The 27,387-nt window shown below is 48.2% G+C and overlaps 1 protein-coding gene across 2 annotated transcripts in view; it reads right to left on the bottom strand.

Annotated features, from left to right (window-relative positions):
* Positions 1-721: 721 nt before the first annotated feature.
* The window catches only part of TJP2 (tight junction protein 2), a 94,810-nt gene continuing 68,144 nt past the window's right edge, over positions 722-27,387 (bottom strand). Inside the window, exons 12-23 of one of the 2 annotated variants that reach the window (XM_056106880.1) lie at positions 22,609-22,717; positions 21,258-21,468; positions 20,177-20,364; positions 19,078-19,173; positions 18,417-18,496; positions 16,248-16,458; positions 11,885-11,985; positions 10,529-10,741; positions 8,935-9,045; positions 6,809-7,138; positions 3,923-4,008; positions 722-1,732 (exon numbers count right to left, since the gene is read on the bottom strand). In XM_056106880.1, coding sequence (XP_055962855.1) covers positions 1,567-1,732; positions 3,923-4,008; positions 6,809-7,138; positions 8,935-9,045; positions 10,529-10,741; positions 11,885-11,985; positions 16,248-16,458; positions 18,417-18,496; positions 19,078-19,173; positions 20,177-20,364; positions 21,258-21,468; positions 22,609-22,717 — 1,902 coding nt within the window. In that variant the 3' untranslated portion in view covers positions 722-1,566. The remainder of the gene's footprint in view (positions 1,733-3,922; positions 4,009-6,808; positions 7,139-8,934; positions 9,046-10,528; positions 10,742-11,884; positions 11,986-16,247; positions 16,459-18,416; positions 18,497-19,077; positions 19,174-20,176; positions 20,365-21,257; positions 21,469-22,608; positions 22,718-27,387) is intronic. The other variant, XM_056106881.1, reaches the window with a different exon arrangement.

The following is a 27,387-nucleotide window of genomic DNA, read 5'->3' as shown; positions in this document are numbered from 1 at the left end:
GAGAGAGAGAACAGGGAGGATGGGGGGTGGGAGGGATGCTAGGACCCGTGGTGGAGGAGGATGGGCACTGGTGGAGGGATGGGTACTTGATCATTGTATAACTGAAACCCAAGCACAAAAATTTATAAGTCTATAAGTGTAAAAAAAAAAAATTCATTTTTGTGTATGGGAAAAAAATAAATAAATAAATAAAAATAGGGAGTGTAAACTTTTAATAATATGTTAGTAATCTCTTATACAAGAGCTTACTGGCTCCAGGGTGAAATACAACCTTCACACACTTTCCTCTAAAGGAAAATTTTGGGATCATTTTTAGCGGATTATTTATAACAAGCAATACAAAATAAATGACTTACATCCTGCTTTGGGGGCAGGGTTTGGGGGTTGGAGTGGAAATACTCAAAATACGGTGGTGGGAAGGTATACTGGCAGTGGGATTGATGTTGGAATAATAAATGTAACAAATTATTGTGCAAATTTATAAAAATAATTAAAAAAAAAAAAAGCAGAGAATGTAGGACCAGAGTTAAAGTCCAGTGGGTAGGGCATTTGCCTTGTATATGGCTGACCTGAACTTCATCCCCAGCATCCCACATGGTCCCCAGCACCACCAAGGTACAGAGTTAGGAGTAAACTCTGAACACAACCGGGATGTCCTCAAAACCAAGAAGAAGAAAAAAAAAAGAGTAGTGTAGAAATAAACAAAACAAGCTGTTGATTGCAATATCCTCTTTATTAAATTACAAAACAGTGATCAATAACATACACTTTAGGAAATAAAATGTGTGGTTTCTTTTTTTTTTCCCGAGTATTTGTTTTTATGGAATACATGGTTTTCACCAAATAAATTTCAAGATCAACTTCTTGATCTTCAAGCTATTTAGCACTGGTAGCCAAGTTACCAGATATAACTATATAAAACTATATATATGTATATATTCATATACATATAGTCATATATATAGTTAGAATTTATGGGAAAATATTACGAAGAGAAATGTCTTGAAGAGTCGACACAGTGCAAAGGAAACCAGAGCTATCAAACTGGTGTAAAAATTTAGTCCAAATGGTTTTAGTCCATCATGGCTCTGCATAAGGCTTTGAGGGGGGAAAAAATCTGAAGACACTTCTCGTGAAAGGCACTTAGAACTGTAATAAAATACTTCCTGGAATTTAGTCGAGTCTGACAGTTATTTTTTTATTCCTTTTTTTTTCACATTGTGCTTGAAGGCGACTATTAATGAGGGTGAAAAAAAATAGTTATCACTTCTCGATAGACAAGTTAAAAATCCACAAACAGAATAAACACAGAGGTTGGTCCACTGAAGCAGGTAACAGTTATCAGACCACAGAGCTTCTCTCCGTTCTCGGCACAGAGCCAGCCCCTCCCGCACCCAGTCCCCCCACCCAGCCCAGTCCTTCATCCGCACGGGCTGGCCCCGAACCCCGCGGGACCAGGCGAGAGGTCCAGGCCCTCCGCAGTGACCGGAAGAAGCAGTCCGTGGCTCAGCGGCAGTGCGGTTCCGCGGTGGCCAAGCAGGACACCAGAAGTCACTCCCGACACAGCTACAACTCAGTGTCCCGGTAGCGGGCCGCCTGGCCGTAGTAGCCGCGCTTTGAGTGCTCCGACAGCTGCTGGCGGTACTCTTCCTCCTCCGGGTCACTGCCGTAGCTGCCCCGGGGCTCCTGGTACAGTCGGGAAGGGACTTTCTGCGGCTCCGGGGCTCTGGAACTAACAAAGGGAGAGCGGTAAGGGCCATTGCACGCTGCAAGGCACATCCTGGCCGCTGACCACCAGGAGGTGAGCAGCCCAAGTCAGACCACATCCCACTAGGTACCTCTAAGCCAGACCAGGCTCCTCTGGGCACCCAAAGCCAGGCTGGCTCCTCTGGGCATCTCTAAGCCAGACCACTGCTCCTTTGGGCTGCTCTGAGCATCTCTAAGCCAGGCCACGCTCCTCTGGACATCTCTAAGTCAGACTACAATCTTCTGGGCACTTCTAGGCCAGATCATGCTTCACTGAGCATCTCCAAGCCACACCACTGCTCCTGTGGGCACCTCAAAGCCAGGGCACGTTCCTCTGGGCATCTCTAAGCCAGACCATGCTGCTGTGGGTATCTTGAAGCCACACCAGGCCCTTCTGGGTACCACACCCCTCTGGACACCTCTAAGCCAGACCACCCCATTCTGGGCACCTCTAAGCCAGATCAGAGTCCCTCTGGGCACCTCTAAGACAAACCATGCTCTACCGAGCATCTCCAAGCCAGACCACTGCTCCTATGGGCACCTCTAAGCCAGACCATGCCCCTGTGGGTATCTTGAAGCCACACCAGGCCCTTCTGGGTACCTCTAAGCCAGACCATGCCCCTGTGGGTACCTCTAAGCCACACCACACCCCTCTGGACACCTCTAAGCCAGACCACCCCATTCTGGGCACCTCTAAGCCAGATCAGAGTTCCTCTGGGCACCTTTAAGCCAGACCACTGAACTCTGGGCACCTCTAAGCCAGACCATACTCCACTGAGCATCTTCAAGCCAGACCACTGCTCCTATGGGCACCTCAAAGCCAGGTCACGCTTCTCTGGGCACCTCTAAACCAGACCATGCCCCTGTGGGTACCTTGAAGCCACACCATGCCCTTCTGGGTACCTCTAAGCCAGACCACACCCCTCTGGACAACTCTAAGCCAGACCACCCCATTCTGGGTACCTCTAAGCCAGATCAGAATTCCTCTGGGCACCTTTAAGGCAGACCATGCCCCTGTGGGTATCTTGAAGCCACACCACACCCCTCTGGACACCTTTAAGCCAGACTACCCTATTCTGGGCACCTGTAAGCCAGACCAGAGCCTCTTTGAGCTATACCATGTATAGCCCAGCTCCTGGCCCCACCCCAGGTTCTGAGTCCCAGGGTAGAGATGTGCGAAACATCTGCCACTTGGGTAGAGAGGGAGGAAGCGCACCCGGTACTCCATGAACTAAGAATTCCCCACCCGGGATGGAGAGAGCTCCGTGCATGAGAGCATCCTCTGCATGTAGGAGGACTTGGTTCTATCTCTGACTCCTGAGCACCGAGAAGAGAGGCTCGCCCAGGAATGCCAGCAGTTGTGGTCCCCAAACAAACAAAAATAAAGTCTTCCTGCTCCAGCGAAGTCAGGGGCTGCCTTCTCTACAGCCCACCCCCAAAGCTTCCCAGTCATGGCCTCACCCAGCAGGAAGTTTGCTGTCAATTTTGGTCAGTTACACCAAAGCTTCCTTGTTACCAAGGATGACTTGGTTGATTGTGCCACCAGTCAACTGGCAAAGCAAACATTTGTCTTTCATTTTCCATGGCAATAGAACTAACTAAAGTTGAGCTTCTAGTCACAATGGCTGCCACAGAAGATGAGTGTGTGTGAGTATGTGTGGTGAGTATGTGGGGTGTGTGTGTGTGTGTGTGTGTATGTGTATTCTGCAAAGCAGAAAGTAAGCCTGTATAAAAACCTCCACAATAAGACACGGTGGTTGTGTAGCATTTTAACTGCTCAACTGTGATAGTCACTCTCCTTCAGACCACAGGTCCCATTGGCCTGATCTGGCTATGTGGCATAAAGTAATTAGCAAATTTGGCTAAAAGCCATAAAATATTATCAACGAGGTCCCAGGGATACAACCTGGGTTCTGTTCTCCCCCCACACACACACACACGCACTAACCTAACAGTTCTCTAATACATCCAAGAGACATACTTGAAATGTCACTGATCACACTTTATTTCTGTGTGCAAAAGGACCCTGTAATTTTTACCATGAGATTTAAATGAATATGAACAGTAAATTGCCGTGTAAAGGGGAAAATCTTGTTCCTTTGAAATGTAAGGATCCTCCCTGAGGAGTACAAATCCCAGACAAGTCCCCTTTTAACATTCATGCCAAAGCTCTTACCTTGTGTACTGCGGAGAGCCAGGGTCTGGTTTGTGGGTTTTGATTGGAACTGCATAGATATCAGGGTGCTTCTGAGCAATTTCCAACTGTGGTGATTAAGTGCACAAACACACACACCAAAAAAAAAAAAAGAAGGAAAGAATTAATTATGACAACAATAATTGACTCCAGGCTCTGGCTGGCCCCACCTTTTCCCATCCCAGGGTAAATGAAGCTGGAGAGAGGTCACAGGGCTGGTGTCCAGGCTTAGTCAACGAACTTGACTTAAATTCTCTGACTTTTTAAAGGGCTGGAGTGATAGAACATGGGTAGGGCATTTGCCTTGCACGTGGCCAGCCTGGCCAAGCCAGGTTTGATTCTTCCGCCCCTCTCGGAGAGCCCAGCAAGCTACTAAGAGTATCTCGCCCGCATGGCAAAGCCTGGCAAGCTCCCCGTGACGTATTCCATATGTCAAGCACAGTGACAACAAAGTCTCACAATGGAGACGTTACTGGGCCCACGCAAGAAAATCAATGAGCAACAGGGGGACAGTGACAGTGACTTTTTAAAAGTTCTCAGTGCACATGGTACAATAATTCAAACAGATCGGGGCCAGGGGGATACTACAGTGGGTACGGGCTTGCCTTGCTCACAGCTGACCTGGGTTCAATCCCTGGCACCCCAAATAATTCCGCGAGCCCTCCAAGAGTGATCCCTAGCACAGAGACAGGAGTAAGCTCTGAGCACCACCAGATGTGATCCAAAACAAACAAACAAAAATAAATAAAATAAAGAATCAAGTACAATTTTTTCAATGATAAAATCCACATTTTGGGGGCTGGAGCAATAGCACAGCGTTTAGGGCGTTTGCCTTGCATGCAGCCAACCCAGGTTTGATTCCCAGCATCCCATATGGTCCCCCGAGCACCACCAGGAGTGATTCCTGAGTGCAAAGCCAGGGGTAACCCCTGAGCATCGCCGGGTGCAACCCAAAAAGAAAAAAAAAAATCCACATTTTGGTTGTTTTTTATGACAGATCTGGAAGACATTTTAAACCATGTCACCAAACATTTCAAATAAACAAGAATTCATCAGGCTGGAGAGATAATACAGTGGGTAGGGTGTTTGCCTAGCACTTGGCCAACCCATGTTCAAAACCCAGCACTGCACATGATCCTCCAGGCCCCTCCAGGAATGATCCCTGAGCACAGAGCCAGGGGTAAGCCCAGAGCAAAGGGGGTGTGTTCCCAAAGCCCCACCTCCAATAAAGCTAAAGATAATTAAATAACTCTTGACAATACTCATTCTCTTGTCACACTTGCCACTTCCGCCCCTGAGTCACAGCCTCAAAATATGGAGAGTAGAATTTTCCCCCTATATTGTTCTGTAAGGTAAAGGTAAAGGTAAAGGCCCTCCCGTTGATCGTCGATTTGCTCGAGCGGGCCCAGTAACGTCTCCATTGGAGACTTTGTTGTTACTGTGTCTGGCATATCGAATACTCTCGGTAGCTTGCCGGGCTCTCCGATATTGTTCTGTAGGCTGGAGCAATAGCACAGCGGTAGGGCGTTTGCCTTGCATGCAGCCCACCTGGCTGAGCCAGGTTCGACTCCTTCACCCCTCTCAGACAGAGAGCCCGGCAAGCTACAGAGAGTATCTCGCCCACGCGGCAAAGCCTGGCAAGCTCCCTGTGATGTATTCGATATGCCAAAAACAGTAACAAGTCTCACAATGGAGACTGCTCGAGCAAATCGATGAACAACGGGAGGACAGTGCTACAAGTGCTACCATTCCGTTTTCTTGACTAGAAGAAAAAGGGGGCAGAGAGCTGATGACCAAGAAATGACATTCAGCAGGGCTTTGGTGTCACGTGTGTGAATATCTTGCCTGCTATGTAGCAGTGGGAAAAGAACTGTGAGTCATTAGGCCGAAGTAAAAATCACTTTAAGTTCTTATTACTGAGAGCAGGAAATGTGGTTCAGTGGTAAGAGGACAGGCCTCGCGTGGATAAGATCCCGAGTTCAACCCCTGGTGCACAGACATACACAAATACAAAAAATGAACTGAAATCAAGTTCTTATTGTTGACATAATACAGCCTAGGGCCAGAGTGACAGTAAGGGCATTTGCCGTACACAGGACAGACCAAGGTTTGGTCCCAGGTATGCCATATGGTCCCCAGAGCCTGCCAGGAAAGATTCCTTCACAGAGCCAGGAGTAAGCCATGAGCTCTACCAGGTGTAACAACGAAACAAAACAACCCATTAAACAGACTAGTGGTTTAAAAACAATTACCCTGGGAGGGCTGGAGTGATAGCACAGCAGGTAGGGCAATTGCCTTGCATGCCGCCAACCTGGGTTCAATTCCCGGCATCCCATATGGTCCCCTGAGCACCGCCAGGAGTAATTCCTGAGTGCATGAGCCAGGAGTAACCCCTGTGCATCGCCGGGTGTGACCCAAAAAGCAATAATAATAAAAACAATTACCCTGGGGGCTAGAGAGACAGCACTGGGGATTACGGTGCTTGCTAATTCAGGTTTGAATTCTCCAGGCACTGCAGATGGTCCCCCAAAGACCCCCAAGAGTCACCCCTGAGCACAGAGCCGGGAATAAAACGCCTCTCCAGCACTTCTGGGTGTGGCTCCCTTACCAAATAATAAACACCTTTATTACCCTTGCGGGCTGGAGCGATAGCACAGCGGGTAGGGCGTTCGCCTTACACGCGGCCAACCTGGCCGACCCAAGTTCGATTCCTCCGCCCCTCTCGGAGAGCCCGGCAAGCTACCGAGAGTATTCGATATGCCAGACACAGTAACAACAAAGTCTCCAATGGAGACATTACTGGGCCCGCTCCAGCAAATCGACGATCAACGGGAGGGCCTTTATAGTTTATTTTTATATAGTCATTACCCTTGCATTCTGCGCTTCCTGGAGCTCCTGCATCCTCTGCAGCCGTGCCTTGTGATCCATCTTCTCGAAGATTTTCACTTTGCCCAGGACAGATTTAGGGGTGTTGTCTTGCTCCTCGCTGCCCTCTCCGCCCTCCTCACTCTCCGGAGGAGGGACGGGAGTGGACGGCTTCAGAATAGACCGTCCTAAGACAGGTTTCGCCGCCACGGGAGGGGGGTGCCCTTTGGTGGATGCCCCAGGAATTTCATTCCCAGCGGCGACGGAGGGGGCTGACTTGTACTCGTGGGATCTGGAGAGATCAAAGGCATCTTCTTTGGCTTGCGTTTTGGCCTGCAGAACAAGCACATATTTATTTATTTATTTATTTATTTAAGCCTGGTCTTGCGGCTTCTTTTTTCATGTCTGTTAGTGATTTAATACACACAATTTCCTGATCAGTTTCCAAAGGTCCTCGACAAATGCCAGGTGGACAAAGAACTGAGTGAGACGGACCAACTGCTACCTGGGGGCACCCGGATTCCTACCCTGGCTTCCTACCCAAGGGGAGGTAAGAGCTCCAGGAAGCAGAGCAGGTACTGGGTCACAGCAGGGAGGCTGGGGGCATGGGAAGAAGCTCAGCCCTCATTTCCTACTACGAGAGCCTGAATCTTTTTTCCCCCCCATTGGTTTTAAATTTTTTTTAATTGGATTCAATTTTAAAAATTAAAAAAATTAAAAAAATTTTTTTAATTGGATTCAATTAAAAAAATTTAAAAAAATTTTTTTAATTGAATCACCATGAGTGACACAGTTACAAAGTTGTTTATGATTGGGATTCAGTCATACAATATTTTAAAACCCTTCACCAGTGTATATTTCCTACCACCAATGCCCCCAGCTTCTCTCCTGCCTCCCTACCACTATTACCGGCACCTGTAATATCTGAGTAATATGAATTATACTCTAATGAACACAAGTGTACAGTTAGGTATTTTGGAAACTATTGACAGAATTTTGATAGGAATCGCACTGCGTTAATAGACAGCATTGGACAGTATGGGAATTTCAATATTTCTTTTTTACTTTTTTCTTTTTTAAATTTTTTAAATTAATTTTATTGAATAACCGTGAGATAGTTATGAGCTTTCATGTTCGGGGGAGCCTGAGTCTTGAAGAAGATGCCGGGATATTTCAGGATATCAGGCAGATTTCAGGACAAGGAAGTAGGATGCTGGGTTTATCCCACACGGAGGGTGCAGGCCCTGGCCTGTGGGTGAGGCCTATGCCCGGCCAGAGGTGGTAGAGGCTGGGATGGGTAATCCACTAGGACAGCCCACCATGCTCCTACTGAATACTTCCTCCTACGTGGATTCGATGTTCACTGACATCTTTCTCATGTCTGCTTGTGACATGTATACAAACTCCTTGTTACTTTCTTCTCAGGAAATACTGAATTAACAGAAACGGGGTGGAGCGGGGACAGACTTCTAAGGAAGTCTGCAGCCAAAGCTTTGATGTAGAGAGGGGGAAAAATCATTAACATCTGAGTCAGGTGTCAATATCATGATTCGGTTCTGAGTAATGCTTTAGTTTGAAAATCTCACAGTGAGAGCATGGATCACCAGATTTATTTAATCACCAGGAAGGATTTTTCTGGTGTATTTAAATCAGGCAGAAAAGATTGATTGGACAGTGGACAGAAAAAGAAAAAAACAGATTCTAAGACTGGTGATCTGGGCCATGCAGTATTTGTTCAATTTTCATCCTTTTTACCCCCCTTCCTCTCAAAAAAGGCCAATTAATAAACACTACCAGTCCTGAAATCTTATATTTTCCTAAAACTGCCTCCTGTTTATGTCTTTTCATCCCTTTCTTATTTTGAATTCAACCAACAAGCCGCCAAAATATGGGCTCAAGTACGGTGCATAGTAACTCAAAAACATAATCAAAAAAGAAAAAAAATTAAGAACCAAACAAGCAAGAAAAGAAAAAAGAAAACAAAAAAAAAACCCTGAAAACAAACAAACAAACAAACAAACAAAAAACCCCAACATATAATTCAACCTAGTTGTCTCCTCTGGCCTGTAGGGAACTCCAGAAGGTTCTGTGTCCTTTGCCTTCCCAGCCTGGTCTCCCGAGCCACGTACCTTGGGTGGATCTGGCTTGAATGCGGGGGGCGGACTAGTGTCCCTAAGTTGGTCTCTGCTAGCAGCCCTCCTCATCTGAGCTCGTGGCTCTGGGCTGGATTTCTTTATGCTCTACAAGACATAAAGGTTCATTCACAAGAAGAACAGGCCAGCAGAGAGAAGAGAATCCTCATCTGCTTGCTGAAGGTCTACCAACTTGAACACAGTCCAAAGTTGAAGTTCTGACCCAGTGCTTCTTTTTTTCCCCCTTTTTTTTTTGCTTCTTAGGTCACACCCAGCAATGCACAGGGGTTACTCCTGGCTCTGCACTCAGGAATTACCCCTGGCGATGCTCAGGGGACCATATGGGATGCTGGGACTGGAACCCAGGTCAGCTGTGTGCAAGGCAAACGCCCTACCCTCTGTGCTATCACTCCAACCCCTGACCCAGTGCTTCTTTACTGAAAAGGCAAATGCCAGGAGGATTCCCAATGAACAGAAATGCTTAAGAGACATGAGGGGGGAACCCCAAACCATAAAAATCCCAAACGTGGCTGCATCCACTGTAGTAGTCTTCTCCTTAAAATACAACCAAATAAAAAGAACCTCTTGAAATTTCGTCTCTCTTCACTAAGAGCTGTTTACGAGAATGTTTTCAGCATGAGCTCACCTCTATCTATAGACATTCTGGAATGAGTTAATTTATTCTTTATAACGTGTCTGGCAGTGTATACTAATTTATTGGTGGGGGGAGGTCATGGTGACACTTTCTTGGTACTTATCAGCTTGTTTTCTTGGTCCTTCTCTTGCACAAAGAATAATATTAGTCACTAAAATGAGCTAAATTGCTAAAAGGTAATAATGATCTACAGAAGTGGACAGTCTCGCTAATGCAGATCGTGACTCTAGTGTTCTCCAAGGTGCCACTTTAATTGCTCTGATGCTAGTTTTGTGGCTCTTGAGGAGATTTCTAGTGGACCAGAGATTTCCATATATTTTTGCAGTGCTGGGGCTAGATCTAACACACACCAGCTAAGCGTGGGACTATTGAGCTACACCCCTCCCCCAGCCTTCAGTGAGATTTCTGGGATCAGAAACGGTTTCCCTGTGGGGTACACATGATTGGACGCAAAACTAATCATGGTCAATTAAATCCAATTAAAAAATATTGAAATACAAGAGAGAAGGAAACTGATGGGGAAATACTCGGGGGTTTCAGCAAGATTAGACAGATTAGAGGTAGAGAGGAACAAGCGAGGAGACTGAGAGTCCAGAGACCTAATCAAAGGTTACAAGTGAATCCAGCAGAACTGCATCCAACAGGGATGCGGCACTTGGAATTTGGACAGCCAGCACACACAGTCATCTAGAAGCAGGTGTGTGGGCCTGGGGGTCGGGGGGAATAGGGGTGAGGAGCCAGTGCTGCTCCATCTCCCCCAGTGCTTTGTCCATCCCTGACCCACTCCCCCAGGGACAGCAGCTGCCATCAGTCGGCACTGACTCGGGCGAGAGGCTGCCTAGAAGTCACGGACTCCAACCCGACAACAACAGCCATCCGGAGGAATTCCAGTGAAGACGGAACCTCCTTTTCCTGCAGGGCCTCGCCTTGCCTCACCTCCTCATGCTGCACCGGCTCCGAGGAGCGGGTGATGGAAGACACCGTGGGCTCCTCGGCTGGCTCATCCAGCTCATTGTCGGTGTAGGCACCTCCTTCACCATCGGTGTCCTCAAAGTCACTGATGAGGCGGCTGTCGCAACTCAGATAGTCCGCACCCATGGCGGTTAAGTAGGACATTCGGTCTTCAGGATCATCATCCATCCCTTCCATCTAGAGGAATTTGTTTGCAGGGTCAGTTGAGTCGGCCAGGACCCCAGGGAATGGGGACTGGAGAACTCTCCCAAGGGCACAGCCTAGGTCCCCAGGGACCTTGCTGTGTTCTAGAAAGGGGGTGCACTCTAATTTTCCTGGGAGCACTTGGCTTTAAATGACTATTCCTTGGTGCGCAGGGAACAGTCCTGAAGAACCCCTGTGCCCTGGAAATCCACCTAGGTGCCACCTGGGAGCCACGCCCGTTCATCAAGTTGCACTTTTCTTCCAGAATTTTGCTCCTGTCCACCTTTTTCCTCCTCTTACTAGGAGTAAACGCACATTTATCCCCTGGGATGCTAACTTGTCATAGGATTCCTTAGTCCTTGCAGCAAGGTAGCAACTACAGTCCTGTTCAATTTGTTCTCCCTCAGAGGTGGGCAAAGTCTGAGACCCTCAGATGGGAGATGCCCTCATCACTGCCCTAAAGAGGAAAAACTAGGATGGAACTGTGAGATTGGAAACTGCGTCCCTTCCACAGCAAGATCAGAGAGCTGGTGTCTCACAAACCAACTCAGTTCCGTGGGACCAAAGTAGACTAGCAGCCAAGGCTGCAGGAATCACAGGCACTGTTACTTGCTGCTCTAGAGGGAGGAAGCGCAGTGGGGCTGTGTATACACAGCCAGCGGAGACAAGACCACTGTAGAAGCCCACAAGCTTCCCAGCGCCCTCTGGTCACTGAGTCGAATGCCTACAAGTCGTACTCTGCAACCGTCTTCCGGTTTGGCTTTTCCTCTTTCTATTCCTGTTGACCCCTGCTTCCCTTGCTCTTCCAACTGGCCTCGCCCCTCCACTCTGAGTTGGCCACATCTTAGTAGGCTGTGGAGCTCAGCATGAGATCTTGTAAGCTCTGATTAGTGTGGCTGGAATACAACACTAGTAACTACATCAAAAGGAGAAGGGGAGTGAATGTAGAGTGTGGATGGCACACTGCTTTCCCTTCAGTAGACCCATTCATGGCCAGTGAATCGATCAAATTTCACATCAATGTGCACGCATGTTGGAATCATGTCCAATGGGCCTGGGTTTACTACATTCACTACCCTCTTGAGAGAAGATTCAAAGCACGGACTCTCACCTCTAACAGAGTAGCGTGCCACATACCTTTCCTTCGGAGACCCATACTGCTTCTCCTTGCTGTTGCTGGATTGTGTCCTTCAAGCTACCAAACCAGCCATCGTTGGCGGAATTCAGGTTGATGGTAGCTGTGGCAAATAAAAAAAAGAACTGTGTCAATCACTTGAGCGAGTGCTTGTGGAAAATGCTACCGGGAGTCACGTAACTAATTGCGGGCAGAGCTAAAGAAAAACAAGCAAATGTGAGACAAACTATTTGAACTATTGGAACACGAAAGCCCTTTAGTGGAGAACAATAAAAGCTAGCTGCTGGAGTCCAGAGATGAGTGTTTCCGTGCTAAGAAATGACGACATCTGGCTTTCTGTGTCCACGGTTCTGTGTTTTTGGATTCAACCAAAGCAGAAAGGTACATGCGACCTAGTTACGCCTGTGATAAGGGGTGAACTGAACATGACAGACTGTATTTACCTTGTCACTACTCCCGATACCATAAGCACAAAAGCTATATGGCACTAGCACTGTACTAGGTATTATACATAATCTGGTGATAAACTGAACAGGAGAATGTACACGAGACATTGGTGGTGGAAGATGTGCACTGGTGGAGGGATGGGTGTTCGATCACTGTGTGGCTGAAACTTAAATATGAAAGCTTTGTAACTGTATCTCGCAGGGATTTAATAAAAATTAGAGAGGGAGAGAAAGAGAGAGAGAGAGAGAGAGAGAGAGAGAGAGAGAGAGAGAGAATGTACGTGAATTCCCTACAACCACTAAAATATTTTACAGAATGATCTTGAACATCCTTGAATTTTGATAGGTGAGGGAAGTTCTTGGAATAAATTCCCCACCCCCACAGAGAGGACAACTGTCATTTCTACTGAGAATATATTTTTCAGAAAAATTACTGTGAAAAAATTGTTTTTTAAAGAATGTGCTTTCCGGCCACGACTCCAGAGCACAGAAGCCAATTTCTTAACTATCTGACTTTCAGTAGAAATACTTCCAGAGTCAATAAGTAAAATAGCAGAAATCCAAAACCAACATATAATTCTTGAACCCAGCTGTAGAAAGCAAATCACTTCACAATGCTTTGTCAGCATGTCTGATTCGGGGGCGGGGGGGGGGGTAAACTCTAAATAATAGTGGTGAATCTTTTACTGAAACAATGAATCTAATCAAAGCAGATAGAGTGTTAACTAGAATTCATCTGCCCCACAGGGACTGGGAGGGGTGGGGGGTGGGGTTTTATTGGGGTTCTTCATGGTAAAAAATAAGTTTTGGTAAAGGGAAATGTGCTTGATATTTGCATGACTGAGACCTAAACCTGAAAGCTTTGTAACCTTTCCCATGGTGATTCAATAAATAAATAAATAAATTTAAAAAAAAATAAAGAATGTGCTTTCATGCTAGGGGCAAATGAATAAATAAATTAAATAAATAAATAAATGAAAAGTGTGCTTTTCAGATGCTGGACAGCCAGGACAGTGGGCAGGTCACTTGCTTGCACATAGCTGACCTGGGTTCAATCCCCACACCACATATAGTCCACTTGACGCTGCCAGGAGTGCTCCCTGAGCACTGAGCCAGAAGTCAACCCTGAACACTACTGGGTATGGCCCCCAAACCAAAATAAAATAAATAGCATGCTTTCAGACACCAAAATAATAAATCTAAAACAATATGAAGATTTTATATTTTAGATATTTTTGCGCTGCAATTCTTTTTTGTTTTGTTACCCAGGCCCCGTTCCTGGCACCACAGACATCACTGGAGGGCCCTGAGCACCACCAGGGCAGCTGTGGATATGGGTAGGGTCTGAGCAGCCCCACAGCCAGGGCCTTTTCCCTGAACTACTGACCCAGCTGGCCAAGAATCAACGGTGGGTCCCACACACACCCATCAAGGAGTCCGGTGTGGACACACATTTATTCACTCATTCCCCCTCGTCCTGTCTGACGGGCTGAGAATGCCACAAGAACTCTATAACCCTGAAGCCCTTCACTGGACCATATCCACAAAACCAATCATGATTTAGGTAATGCAGATATTGTTACCAAAACACATCCCATTCTTAAATGGCCCATTTTCCTGAGCCAGGGTAGCAGTAGGTCTTCATTTCAGAAACTTAAAAATTTACCACGGAAATTTGTGAAAAGACAAAAGCAGAGACTACTTCATGAATGCCCATAGACACTACTCCCGGCTTTGCCAACTAACAACTCGGATGTCTTTGTTGAATGGCCCACAGGCTCTCCTCCCTGAGGAGTATTTAAGCTGTTCCAAATACAATAGGTCACTAATAAAAATGTATCCTAAGCCATCTATAAATCTTATTTAGTATACATTCTTTTTTTTTTTTGCTTTTTGGGTCACACCCAGCGATGCTCAGGGGTTACTCCTGGCTCATGCACTCAGGAATTGCTCCTGGCGGTGCTCGGGGGACCATATGGGATGCTGGGAATCGAACCTGTGTTGGCCATGTTGGCTGCATGCAAGGCAAACGCCCTATCCGCTGTGCTATCACTCCAGCCCCTAGTATACATTCTTAAGGGACTTTTTTTCCTTTTTTGGGTCACATCCGGTGATGCACAGGGGTTACTCCTGGTTCATGCACTCAGGAATCACCCCTGGCGGTGCTCAGGGGACCATATGGGATTCTGGGAATTGAATTGGGGTTGGCTGCATGCAAGGCAAACGCCCTACATGCTGTGCTATTGCTCCAGCCCCAAGGATTCTTATTTTTTAAACATAATAAGAAACATAGTATAATATATCCTTAATATAATCTAGTATCCAAAGTGACAAGCATTAATAAAAGGCTCATGCACAGTGGGGGAGAGAGGGGAGTGACAAGTACCTAACTTGGACATTTAAATGACAAAACCACTGGAAGTTAGTGCAGCAGTCTTCAATTTTTCTATGCTTGCAGACTGTGGTCAAAAAATTAGAGTGTCCAGGAAGAAAGGGATAGACATAGAAAGATTGCATTCATCTGGGGAACATAAAGTAACAAAATAGGAGACTAACACCCAAGAATGGCCGAGATTAGTACCAGGAATTTTGCTCCATGGCTTGGAGGCCAACCACACATGCTAGGGGGAAAGGGAGCTCAGAGAAGGGCCCTCCCGTTGATCGTCGATTTGCTCGAGCGGACCCAGTAACGTCTCCATTGGAGACTTTGTTGTTACTGTGTCTGGCATATCGAATACTCTCGGTAGCTTGCCGGGCTCTCCGAGAGGGGCGGAGGAATCGAACTCGGGTCGGCCATGTTGGCCGCTTGTAAGGCGGACGCCCTACCCGCTGTGCTATCGCTCCAGCCCAAAGAATCATCTTGATAGGGAACACCAAATAAAGGTGTTGGGAGGAACACCAAATAAAGGTGTTGGGAGGATCCTCCCAGGATGGGAGAAGCATGCTAAGAGTAGATTATAGACCAAACATGATTGACACTCAATACCTCTTTTGCAAACCACAACACCCAAAAGGAGAGAGAGAATAAAAGGGAATGCCCTGCCACAGAAGCAGGGTGGGATAGGGGGGTAGGAGGGATACTGGGATCCGTGGTGGTAGGAAATGGGCACTGGTGGAGGGATGGGTACTGGATCATTGTATAATTGAAACCCAAGCACAAAAATGTGTACAGTCTGCAACTGTACCTCATGATGTCTCACTATTAAAAAATTTTTATATAAAAAAATAAAATTAAATAAAATTTAAAAAAAAACAAAACTTAAAAAAAAATTAGAGTGTAAGGCCTACCAGCACCACCCCCCTACTCTACCCCAACACATACACACCCCTGACCTTCATCTCAAGGACCAATGTCACAGACCTTAATGGTCCTTTTCAAACAGTTAAAATAGACTAAATGAGGGCTGGAATAATAGTACAGCCCTTGTCTTACACATGGCTAACCCAGGTTCTTTCCTGGCATCCCATATGGTCCCCCGAGCACCACCGGGAGCAGTTCCTTAGCGAAGAGCCAGGAAGAGTCAGGCGTAAGCTCCCTGTCACTCACCCAACATTGCCACCATTTTTATAGGATTAACTACTTCTCAGGGAGTCCTGATTAGGGCTGCAGGTTGCTAGGTTGCTGTTCTCCATTCGGATTACTTTTTTTTTTTTTTTTTTTTGCTTTTTGGGTCACACCCGGCGATGCTCAGGGGTTACTCCTGGTTCATGCACTCAGGAATTGCTCCTGGCGGTGCTCAGGGGACCATATGGGGTACTGGGAATCGAACCTGTGCCGGTCATGTTGGCTGCGTGTAAGGCAAACGCCCTACCTGCTGTGCTATCACTCCAGCCCTCCATTCAGATTACTTTTTCATTTCTCCCATTCTCCATTTCTCTAGTTTTGAGAAGAGAGACTGCATTTTAAATTGTCACTTGCCTGTGAAAAGATGGGCACAAGTTTTCTTGAACTTATTGGCTTGGTCATAGAGCTTTCGGGAACTTTTGTTGGACGTTGGATTCAACCTCTGGCGCATGGTCTTGACACCCTGCCTCGAGTCAGGGTTGAAAAAAATCACAATTGGGAACCACTGAGTATAATTCAACAGGTCCACGGCTTTGGGAGTCACATCCAGTAACGCATGCTTGTCCTGCAGAGAGAGGGGAAAGGGACATTAGTGTGTGCCCGAAGTCACACAACATAAAAGAATGTCGCCTTGCACACAGCTGGCTTTGGTTTTGATTCTGGAACTGCCTGGAATTCCCCTAGTCACTAGGAGTGATCTGGGAGCACAGAGCTAGGAGTAAGTCCTGAGCATTGCTCCACCAAAATTAAATTAGTTAAATGATTCCCACGCTTGGCTTCAATTCCTTTCACCATTGAGCCCCCCCCCCCCCCCGCCCCCAGCACCAATCAGTGTTGTCCTCAAGCACCCAGACCGCAGGGCCTGATGTCTGGTTCTCATATTGATCCACTGGCCACAATAGCCAAGAACCACTGTAGGGACTCCCCTACAGTTTTCTTAAGCTTATTGGCTTGGTCATAGAGCTCTTAGCCCTCCATCACTTAAACTCCCCCCCTCCTGGGTCTGGAGTGATAGAACAGCGGATAGGGCGTTTGCCTTGCACGCAGTCGACCCGGGTTCAAGTCCAGAATCCCATATGGTCACCCGAGCACCGCCAGGAGTAACTCCTGAGTGCAAGAGCCAGGAGTAACCCCTGTGCATCACCGGGTGTGGCCCAAATAGCAAAATTAATTAATTAATTAATTTAATTAAATTACGCCCCCGCACCTGGCTGTCCTCGCGGGGGGCCCCTTGGAGGGGAGCGGGTTGAGTTTCCCTCCCCGCCCCGACCAGGGCTCCTGCAGCCAAAGACCTCCAGAACCAGCCACCACCATGCTCAGACCACTCTCCACATGCATGAAGGTACCAGCAGAGGAACAAAGGCATGCGGGTCCCGGGGCAGAGATCTCCAAGCCAGCTCAGATCAGGGCTGAGCATCCTCCCCATTCGCAGCCGCGCGACATCTTATTATCTCATTCTTACTTTGGACAACCTGGCAGGCTACTGAATGTAACCTGCCCACATGGCAGAGTCTAGCAAGCTCCCCGTGGAGTAACCAATATGCCAAATACCAGTAACAATGACGGGTCTCATTCTCCTAACTCTGAATGAACTTTGATATGGCACTTTAAAAAAAAAAAAAATCTCAGGGCTAGGACGAAGGAGACATTACTGGGGCCTGCTTGAGGCAATCGACAAACAACAGGATGGTCCTGATCCTGATCGTGGAAAAAAAAAACAAAACAAAAAAAAAACACCTCCCCAGATAAATAGGTAAAAATTGAATGGGTATGGAGGAGTAACGAGAGATTATGGGGAAAATCAAAACCACAGCAACAAAATGGGTTGAGCAGGACACTTGGGTGTGATTCCCAGCATCATACTGTCCCCTGAGCAGGTAGGGCCCCCAAACCAAAAAATAAACAGAAAACTGGAACAATACAGAAGACATTTCTCTCCACATCCCATCTACATTAATATAATCAACCTGTTAGAAATTCTGGAAATGTATTGAACAAGTTTTTTTTTTTTTGGGGGGGGGGGTGTATCATGGTAAGAACCAGTAGCAAATCAATGCATTTATATTTATTTTTCTCATGAACATTTAGTGCCTATTAAAATAAAGATTCTAGCACAGCGGGTAGGGCGTTCGCCTTACAAGCGGCCGACATGGCCGACCCGAGTTCGATTCCTCCGCCCCTCTCGGAGAGCCCGGCAAGCTACCGAGAGTATTCGATATGCCAGACACAGTAACAACAAAGTCTCCAATGGAGACGTTACTGGGCCCGCTCGAGCAAATTCTGAAAGAGATGTCAGCAAATTCTGCTCCAATGCTTGTGATGCGGTCTTGGGGTAAATTTTCTCACACGGGGATTGGAGAGCTAGCTCAAGGCTGAGCACCTGCCCTGCACGTGGGAAACCCGGATTCATTCCCTGGCACCACCCCATGGTCCTCTGAGCACTGCTGGGAGTGACCTCTATGGCAAACAGGCAGAAATGACTTTCAAGCACCACCAACTCCAAAAAAATTGTTTTCTCCTCACCTGCTCAATAATTTGTCTCACAGTATTTAACCTCACCACACCACTGGATTTCTCTGATCCCGCATCTTTTGGCTCTGTTTCTGGAAAAGTGAAAGTACACACAAGAGCTAATTAATATCTGGAAAATCAGAGATAATCAAATACTCAGCCTTGCATCAGCAATGATGGAACACCTGCCATCAGAGGCTTCCACTGAAAAGCAATAAGCAGAAGCCACACTTCCTGTCTAACCAAAATCTCACCCAGAAGCAATAGGTCAGAATATAACAGTTCAGTGGAAAAACATGCATGGGACTCCTGTCTTGTACTGTACAAAAGGAGTTTGTCTCAGAGCCAGAGAAATAGTTCAAATGGCTGAGCACATGTTTTGTATGCAAGAGCCCAGGGATTAATCCCCACCACTGCACGGTCTCCTGATCACTACCAGGAGCGAGCCCAGAGCACAACAACAGGAACAGCTTTAGAGCACCCCAGCGTGTGGCCCCCAACCCCCCCCCCCAAAAGAGTATAATATGTGTGGATACAGTGGGCTGGTAAATATAGCAAAATAATAACAATGAATGATCATCGGGTAAAGTTTCTGTGACTGTTCATTATTTTTTCAATCTTCGGTATGAGTCATCTTCCAAAATAAAAACTAGAGAAGGAAAATCTTACATACTAGCAGTTTGGAACAGGTCAGGTAACTCGTTTGCCAACTTTTCCAGTGCAATATCTGCGATGGGGCCAAATAAGACCACAGGCCTCTTGAACCCAGCTGAAATGAAAGGAGAAAGGCCGTGAAAACAGTGTCTACTTCCTGAGCTGGAAACAGACAAAAGCACCGTCCAGGTTATCGATCACGAGACTAAAGGAAAGAAATCGTGTGCTCTGCTGTCCCAACTCTACACTCTGGTTCTTTATTTGGCTTCACTTCCTCGTCCATCACAAATGCTAAATGTCATGACAGATCATGTAGAAGACACTTCGAATGATTATCAAAAAGATATGGGATGGAGCCATGGTGATAGTACAGCGGGGAGGGCGCTAGCCTTGCAAGTGGCAGACCCAGGTTTGATCCCCGGCATCCCATGCCCCCCCATGCACATCCAGGAGTAACTCCTGAGCACAGCCAGGTGTGGCCCCCAAGAGAAAACCAACAAAACAACGAACAACAACAACAACAAAAAAAGGTAAGTGATAGAGCTGAAGTAATAGTACGGCGGGTAGGGTACTTGCCTACTCACGGATTTGGATTAGCCTATATGGCCCACCGAGGCCCACCAGGAGTGATCCCTGAGTACAGAGGCAGGAATAAGCCCTGTGCAACACCGGGTGTGGCCCCCCAAAACAAAACAAACAAAAAGAGTAAAATGGGAGGAAAAAAAAAATCACGCGTGCATTGAGAAGTACACACAGCTCGCTTCGTTCAAATCTCATGATTGGTTACGATTCCCAGCTCTTATACCGGGCTTTGCTCTAGGCAACACACACACACACACACACACACACACACACACACACACACACTTGCATTTAACCATTCAGAGCCTGAACCTGAAAAAAAAAAAAGGGGGTACAGAGCCCTGACGGATATGGGACCAAATAAAACCGAGGGCCTCTTGATATCAGATGAAATGAAAGGAAAAAGGCCATGAAAACAATGTCTACTTCCTGAGCTGGAAACAGACAAAAGCATCTTACAGGTTACTGCTCACAAGACTCAAGGAAAGAAACCGTGTGCTCCACCGATGCGTGACGCCCACCCAGGGCTCCCTCACCTTCTCGTAGCAACACCCTCTCGTAGGCGGGGAACTTGGTGCTGACCGACACCGCTGCAGTGAGGTCTTCCCGACTCTTCCGTAAGTTCTTCTTCATGCCTGACCTCTGGCCACGCATCCTCCAGAAGTCTGCCCTGTCCCCAGCATTGTCCCTCTGGGCATTCTGAACACTGGCCATCTGTTCGGCTCTGGGAGAAGCAAGCAAGGGAAGCACTGACCCTCTGGTGTGTGTGTGTGTTGCGGGGGACACACAGGGCCTGTCCTTCCCCACATCAGGACCCTCTGCCGCTCAGCTGGGGCTGGAAGAAGCCGCAGCTCGGCCAGTAAGCGTGGAGAACATGGGGGCGCTCTCTTCTTGAGGGTGGTAGGGGGTACAAGGTCCCCCAAAAGGAGCTCAGACCCTCCAAGTCCAAGACGGCTTGTGCTGAAAGGCAGAGTCAATGCACCCCCTGCCATAGTCACCTTAGGGAGACTGCAGAGACAGGACGGCAGGTAGGGTACTTGCCTTGCACACGGCCGATCTCCGTTTCACCCCCAGTATCCCATGTGTTTCCTCCCCAAACACCCTCAGGAATGATTCCATGCACCGAAACCCTAGGAACAGGAGTAAACCCTAAGAACAGCAGGTGTTCCCCCTCCCCCCCACAAAATTAAAATAAATAAATAAATAAAAAGTCACTTTTCGGGGCTGGAGCGATAGCACAGTGGGGAGGGCGATTCCCAGGTTCGATTCCCAGCATCCCATATGGTCCCCCGAGCACCGCCAGGAGTAATTCCTGAGTGCAGAGCCAGGAGGAACCCCTGAGCATTGCCAGATGTGACCCAAAAAAAGCAAAAAAAAAGTCACTTTTCTTACGTAGCCCCATAAGTTGGCCAGGGGGATGGTACATAAGCCTCCCGCCCAAACGAAGGTGGACACTGGCTAAGTTCCTTGTCAACGCCCAGGAGAGGAGGAAGGAGGTTTGCAGGATGTGGTGAGCAGGGGTGGGGTGGGGGGCATGGCCTGGTCTGTTTGTGGGGGTGGGGGGGACACTGGGGGGCAGGGAAAGGGCATGGGGGGAGCCAACAGCATCTCCGGTACCTGCTTTTGTTGGGGATTAAGCCCTTTTCCAGCTCGTTTCCGATCCTCACGGCCAGCCAGTGGCCCAGCTTGCCGTCGTACAACGTGTCCACCACGCGGAAGACCTCCCCGCGCGTGAAGGACAGGCTCTGCGGGGTCTCCTTCTCACACTCAAAGTGACTCCGGATAAAGAACGAGTCCCCTCGGCCGCAGGCCAGGATGTCTCTGTACACTGGAAGGCACAGCAGCATTGGTGCATCAGCTCTGGGTGCTGAGGGTCCGAGGGGCTGCCAGCCTCTCCCCCTGCTCACTCCATCGCCTTTGCTCCTGCTGGGAACTACAGCTCACACAGGCCCTACTTCCTACATTTTTTGGGGGGGTCACACCCGACGATGCACAGGGGTGACTCCTGGCTCTGCACTCAGGAGTTACTCCTGGCGGTGTTCAGGGGACCATATGGGATGCTGGGAATCGAACCCGGGTCAGTCGCGTGCAAGGCAAACACCCTACCCGCTGTGCTATCTCGACAACCACTTTTATATATATATATATATTTTTTTTTTCTTTCCTAGTTCCTACATTTCTGAGATGCCTTCATTTATGTTATCAACTTGACTGGGGAATGGGACATCCAGATAGTAGGTCCAACACATCACAAAATGTTTCAGGGAGTGGATTTTTGGCTTTTTATTTTGATCTAGGACTGGAGCAATAAGCGCAGCGGGTAGGGTGTTTACCTTGCATGTGGATGACCCGGGTTCGATTCCTCCGCCCCTCTCGGAGAGCCCAGCAAGCTACCGAGAGTATCTCGCCTGCACAGCAGAACCTGGCAAGCTTCCCGTGGCGAAATCGATATGCCAAACACAGTAACAACAAGTCTCACAATGGAGACGTTACTGGTGCCCGCTTGAGCAAATCGAGGAACAATGGGAGGACAGTGTGACAGTGCTATTTTGTTCTTTTCCTCTGCAGAATTCTAAACCAGTTCACAAAGCAACCTTCTGGGGGCACACAGAGGAAGGACTCTCAAGCCCCAGATTGGAAAGAGGCGGGAAAGGTGAGGGAACTTGTCGGGGTTGCGGGTCGGGCTGTGACAGTCCCACTCATGCAGAGGGAATCACTGTTCACAGGAGCAGTTCTACTTTGCGTGGAAAGAACTCCTGGTGTTCTGTGAGTGTGCAGAAGACACTTCTCTTAGAAAGTTCAATGGAACCCCAACATCTGCACACACCAGTGAGCCAGACATGAGGGTTCCAGATTCATTTCAACTCGGTGATGCTCAGATGTGCCTCTTCTGGTCCCCACGCCCTCCCTCTGGGCCCATCTCCCTCTTCCCATCTCCCCCATACAAATAAGGACCAGATCCACTCACCATCAGCTCGGCTCTGCGCCAAAATGGTCACAGTTTCACCCTTGGGAATCTCTAACAGGTAGAGGACAGCATCCTCCCGAACCAGCCCTCGGAAATCTTGCGTGTTCACCTGGAGGAGGGCAAATGGGGCACAGGTGGTCGTTCAGACTGAGACCCCCTGAGCTCCCTTGGCTTGGCTGTGGTGCCACAGCTGGCTGTGCTCAGGACTCACTCCTGGAGGAGCTCAGGGGACCATAAGTGATGCCGGGGATCAAACTGGAGTCAGCTGCGTGCAACGCAAGTGCCTTCCTGCTGTGCTGACACTCGGGCCCCTTCTCTGTCTTCATCTGGGTTTGCCAGAGGAGCACGCAGATGCCTAGAGCAATGGTGTTCCCGAGTGTCCTGCTGGGGGGCTGGGCTGGACCTCTGCCCCACCTGCCTCCCCACGCTCTCGGCCTCCCCTGAGGACCAGACATCATTCAAGGCTCTGTCACTGGAACAAACTAGACTTTCTTATGCTTCTATTTCTCCTCTCCTTTGAGTGTCCCAAAGAAGTAGCCAGAGAGGCAATGGACTATTCTGAAGCAAGGCTATGGGAGGAGTGGGAGGAACTATGACAAGTGAACATGCCAGTCCAGCTTCACATATATTAAGATTCATCCCTCATCGAACAAATGGGAATGCCCGGCCACAGAGGCAGGATGGGATGGGGGGTGGGGAGGGATGCTGGGACCCGTGGTGGCGGAGAATGGGCACTGGTGAAGGGATGGGTACTTGATCACTGTATAACTGAAACCCAAGCACAAAACTTGTAAATCTACAACTGTACCTCATGGTATTGCACTGATAAAAAAATTTTTAAAAAAGAAAAAAAAAAGATTCATCCCTCATCAACTGAGTAAAGGACACTGTTGCTTCCAGAAGATGATGGAGAATGCAAATAACACCAAAATATGGCACCAAGAAAAACTTTGAAGTCTTCTGTACCTTTAAAGCCGTGGGTACTGGGGCTGGAGTGATAGCACGTGGGTATGGCACTTGCCTTTCACGTGGCCGACCTGGGTTCGATCCCCAGCATCCTATATGATCCCCCAAGCAATGCCAGGAGTAATTCCTGAGTGCAGAGCCAGGAATAACCCCTGTGCATCGCAGGTGTGACCCAAGAAGCAAAACAACAACAACAAAAAAAAAACACTAAAGCCATGGGTACAGGGGCAGAGTGATGGTACAGGAGGGAAGGCACTTGCTTTGAATGTGGCTGCAGCTACAACCATGGTTCAAATTCCTGGCAGCACATATGATCTCCTGAGCACTAGGGGTCATTCCTGAGCACCGAGTCAGGAAAGCACCACCAGGAATGGCCCCAAATCTCCATCCCCCAATCTCCTCCCCACACCAACACATAAACAAAACAAAACAAAACAAAAAAACCCAAAATGATATACCTGGCATAACAGAATATTTACAAATAAGTTAAAAGTAAGGAAAAAAAATCCCCTAATATTTTAATAATGTATTACAGAAAGAGACAAAGAATTGCGGTTAAGGAACAAAACAAGGAAAAAAACACTTTCTTAGATATTAACTGTTGAGTGCTTTTGCTGGCAGAAAAGACTCACCTCTAGGGGTCAGGGAGATTTCTAATAATAGAGGGGTTAGTGTGCTTGCCTTGTATATCATCAACCCTGGTTAGATCCCCTGTACCACGTGGTTCACTGGGCTCCACTAGTAACTACCCTAAGTACAGAGCCAAGGACGGGGATGAGGAGCGGGGGGGAGCCTTGAGGACCATCTACTTGTGGCCTCCAAATCTCAAACTAAATAAGATATTTCAAAGAAGAAACAAAGGGCCTAACTATACTCTTAGGTCACAGAAAGTGTCCTCGGTGAATTCACTACTTTTCTTCACGAATATGCAAAACAATCCTTTTTCCTCCCCCATGACACCAAAACAAAAACCACAAAACCTTCCTATCCTTGAGCCTCCCAAGACACAAAAACGTTTTCTCTTTGAGCTTCCAAGGGCAAAGTTGTCCACATTCCTCACAGGGGACCCATGGCCCCACACCAGTGGGAGGACGTATCCTCTTTGCATCAGCCCAGGAGGAAGCTGGCAGGGGATGTTCCCAGCAGCCTTGGTAAGCAAGGCTGCCCAGGCGGTCCCAGGAGGCTCACTCGGGTACACCGAGTCTTCCAGGATCCCGCGCAGAGCCAAAGAGGTTCTAGAATGTCACTGGAAAGCTTCGGCAAGGCTCATGAGCAAGCACTGTCCTTCATCTTCTCCAGAAAGGAAATGCGAGCGGCCTCCACGGAGGGAAGGAGACACAGCTCCGGAAGAAGTGGAGGAGAGGTCTCTCCGGCTCTGCCTCCCGCATTCTGCCACCTTGCTCTCTCCCCTGTTCTGCACTCAGTGCTCTGACCAGAACCCACACAGATGCAACGGTTCACTCCACGTGGATTTTCTACTCCAGCTGAAGCTAGGATTTAAAACACACACACACACACACACACACACACACACACACACACACACACACACACACGGGGAGGACAGTTCCCAAGCATTCTGTTTCCACAGTCAACACAGTGCTAAGAGGGGCAGAGCGCTAGCACAGTGGGGAGGGTGTTTGCCTTGCACAGGGCAGACGCGGGTTCAATTCCTGGCATCCGATATGGTCCCCCAAACACCGGCAGAAGTAATTCCCTGAATGCAGAGCCAGGAGTAACCCCTGAGTATTGCCAGAAATGATCCCCCCAAAACAAAAACAAAAGCAAAAACAACAACAACAAAAAAGTGCCAATGTTCCCAGTGCTGCTTCTGAATCAATGCAAAGAACATTGGCTGTGGGGGCTGGAGCGATATAGCACAGTGATAAGGGCGTTTGCCTTGCATGTGGCTAATCTGGGTTCGATTCCCAGCATCCTGTATGGTCCCCCGAGCACCACCAGGAGTGATTCCTGAGTGCAGAGTCAGGAGTAACCCCTGTGCAATTCCCGGGTGTGACCCCAAAAAGCAAAAAAAAAAAAAAAAAAAAAAAAAGAACATTGGCTGTACCTCATGTGATAACTGAGCTGGTAGTATTTATTGACTTTCTGAAAATAACAGTTGATTTAAAAAAGACATATGGGACTGGAGAGAGAGTGGTAAGGGCACTTGCCTTGCACAAGGTTGACTCCTGTTCAAATACCCAGCACTGCTTACGGCTCCCTGAGCACAGAGGTAGAAGTGAGCCTTGAGCACTGCTGGGTGTCACCCAAAAGACCCCCCAATAAACTTTAATTTTTTTTAAATATTGTAATTTTCAAGTTACTGTAATCTTTATATTTTATTTAAAAAAAATTTTTTTTGGTTTGTTGGGCCACACCTGGCAGTTCTCATGCTTACTCCTGGCTCTGCTATGGGGTCACCCCTAACATTGCTCAGGGAACCCTGTGGGGTGCCATGGATCGCGGTCTGGTCACACCACATGCGATGCAAGTGCCTTGCCCTCTGCACGATCTCTCTGGTCGTCACTCATGGGACACTCCTAAAACCAACAGTCAACATTAATCAATACATTACTCCATAATAAAGTTTTTTAAATTTGGTCATTTTAAATGTATACAAAAATTAAATTTTAAGGGGCCTGAGTGATATAGTACAGAGGGTAAGGCCTTGCACACCATAACTCAGGTTCAATATGCAGCAACGATATGAACCCCGAGCCTGCCAAGGAGTGCAGAATTGAGTAGGCCCTGAGCACTGCTGAGTGTAGCCCCCAAACCAAAAACTAGGGAAAAAAAAAAGAAAGAGAAAAAGAGAAGGGAAGAAGGGAGGAGGGAGGGAGGGAGGGAGGGAGGGAGGGAGGGAAGGAGGGAGGGAGGGAGGAAGGGAGGGAGGGAGGGAAAGGAGGGAGGTGAAGGAAATAAGGAAGGAAGGAAGGAAGGAAGGGAGGGAGGGAGGGAGGGAGGGAGGGAGGGAGGGAGGGAGGGAGGGAGGGAGGGAGGGAGGGAACAGAGAGAGTTTGGCTGGGCGAAAGAAATAGCTCAAAGGGCTTTGCCAAATCTAGGCCCTAAGTTTGATGGCCAACACTGCCTAGCCCCCATGCACTAACAGGTCTGGCCTGGAAGGTTCAGATGAGTATCTGAACTATCTAGGACCCAAGCATCACTGCATCCTCAGCCACAGCACCGTACCCTCAGGCCCACCTCGGTCAAACATCAGTGGGTATGGCTTCTAGTCCCCTAAGCCAGGACACACACACACACACACACACACACACACACACACACACACACACTCTGAGCGCGTGCCTGTGCGCACACTCACAGGGATTAAGAGTACTGATATTAGATGAACCAGGAATTCTATCGCGGAAAGTTCTGGGTGCAAATAACAATGGAGAGCTGCAACCTGGTGCCTCCGAGGTGAAAAGCAGCACTCCTGTGGACTTGCCTGCTCTGTGCCAGGAATTTTGCTGGGTGCCTTGGGAGCGTGATCCGTTCTAATCTTCCCGAGGCGGGTACTATTACCCCCCACTGAACCGACACAGAAACCTGAGTCGGAGGTGAAGCCAGACTCACTGATCTGCTCGAAGGCTGCGAGAGGGCTCAGAGCAACCTGATGCCGCAGCTGCCTTTGCTCCGTCAGTCACAACCAGGAGCGACAAAGACCTGCCCTGTGAGAGCGAGGCCGTGAGTCTGGTCCTCGGAGGCTCCCACATGTGCCAAGGACCATCGCACTGACTCTGCTGTCTGGGCCCCCCAGGACCAAGACAGGGCAGGAGGGCTCCAATGCACAGCCAGGTGAGTGCGAGAGCC

This window comes from Sorex fumeus, unplaced genomic scaffold (genome assembly GCF_029834395.1).
Source record: "Sorex fumeus unplaced genomic scaffold, SorFum_2.1 ptg000149l, whole genome shotgun sequence".
Lineage (NCBI taxonomy): Eukaryota > Metazoa > Chordata > Mammalia > Eulipotyphla > Soricidae > Sorex > Sorex fumeus.
The sequence above is the reverse complement of the archived record's forward strand: the minus strand, read 5'-3'. Positions and strand labels throughout refer to the sequence as shown.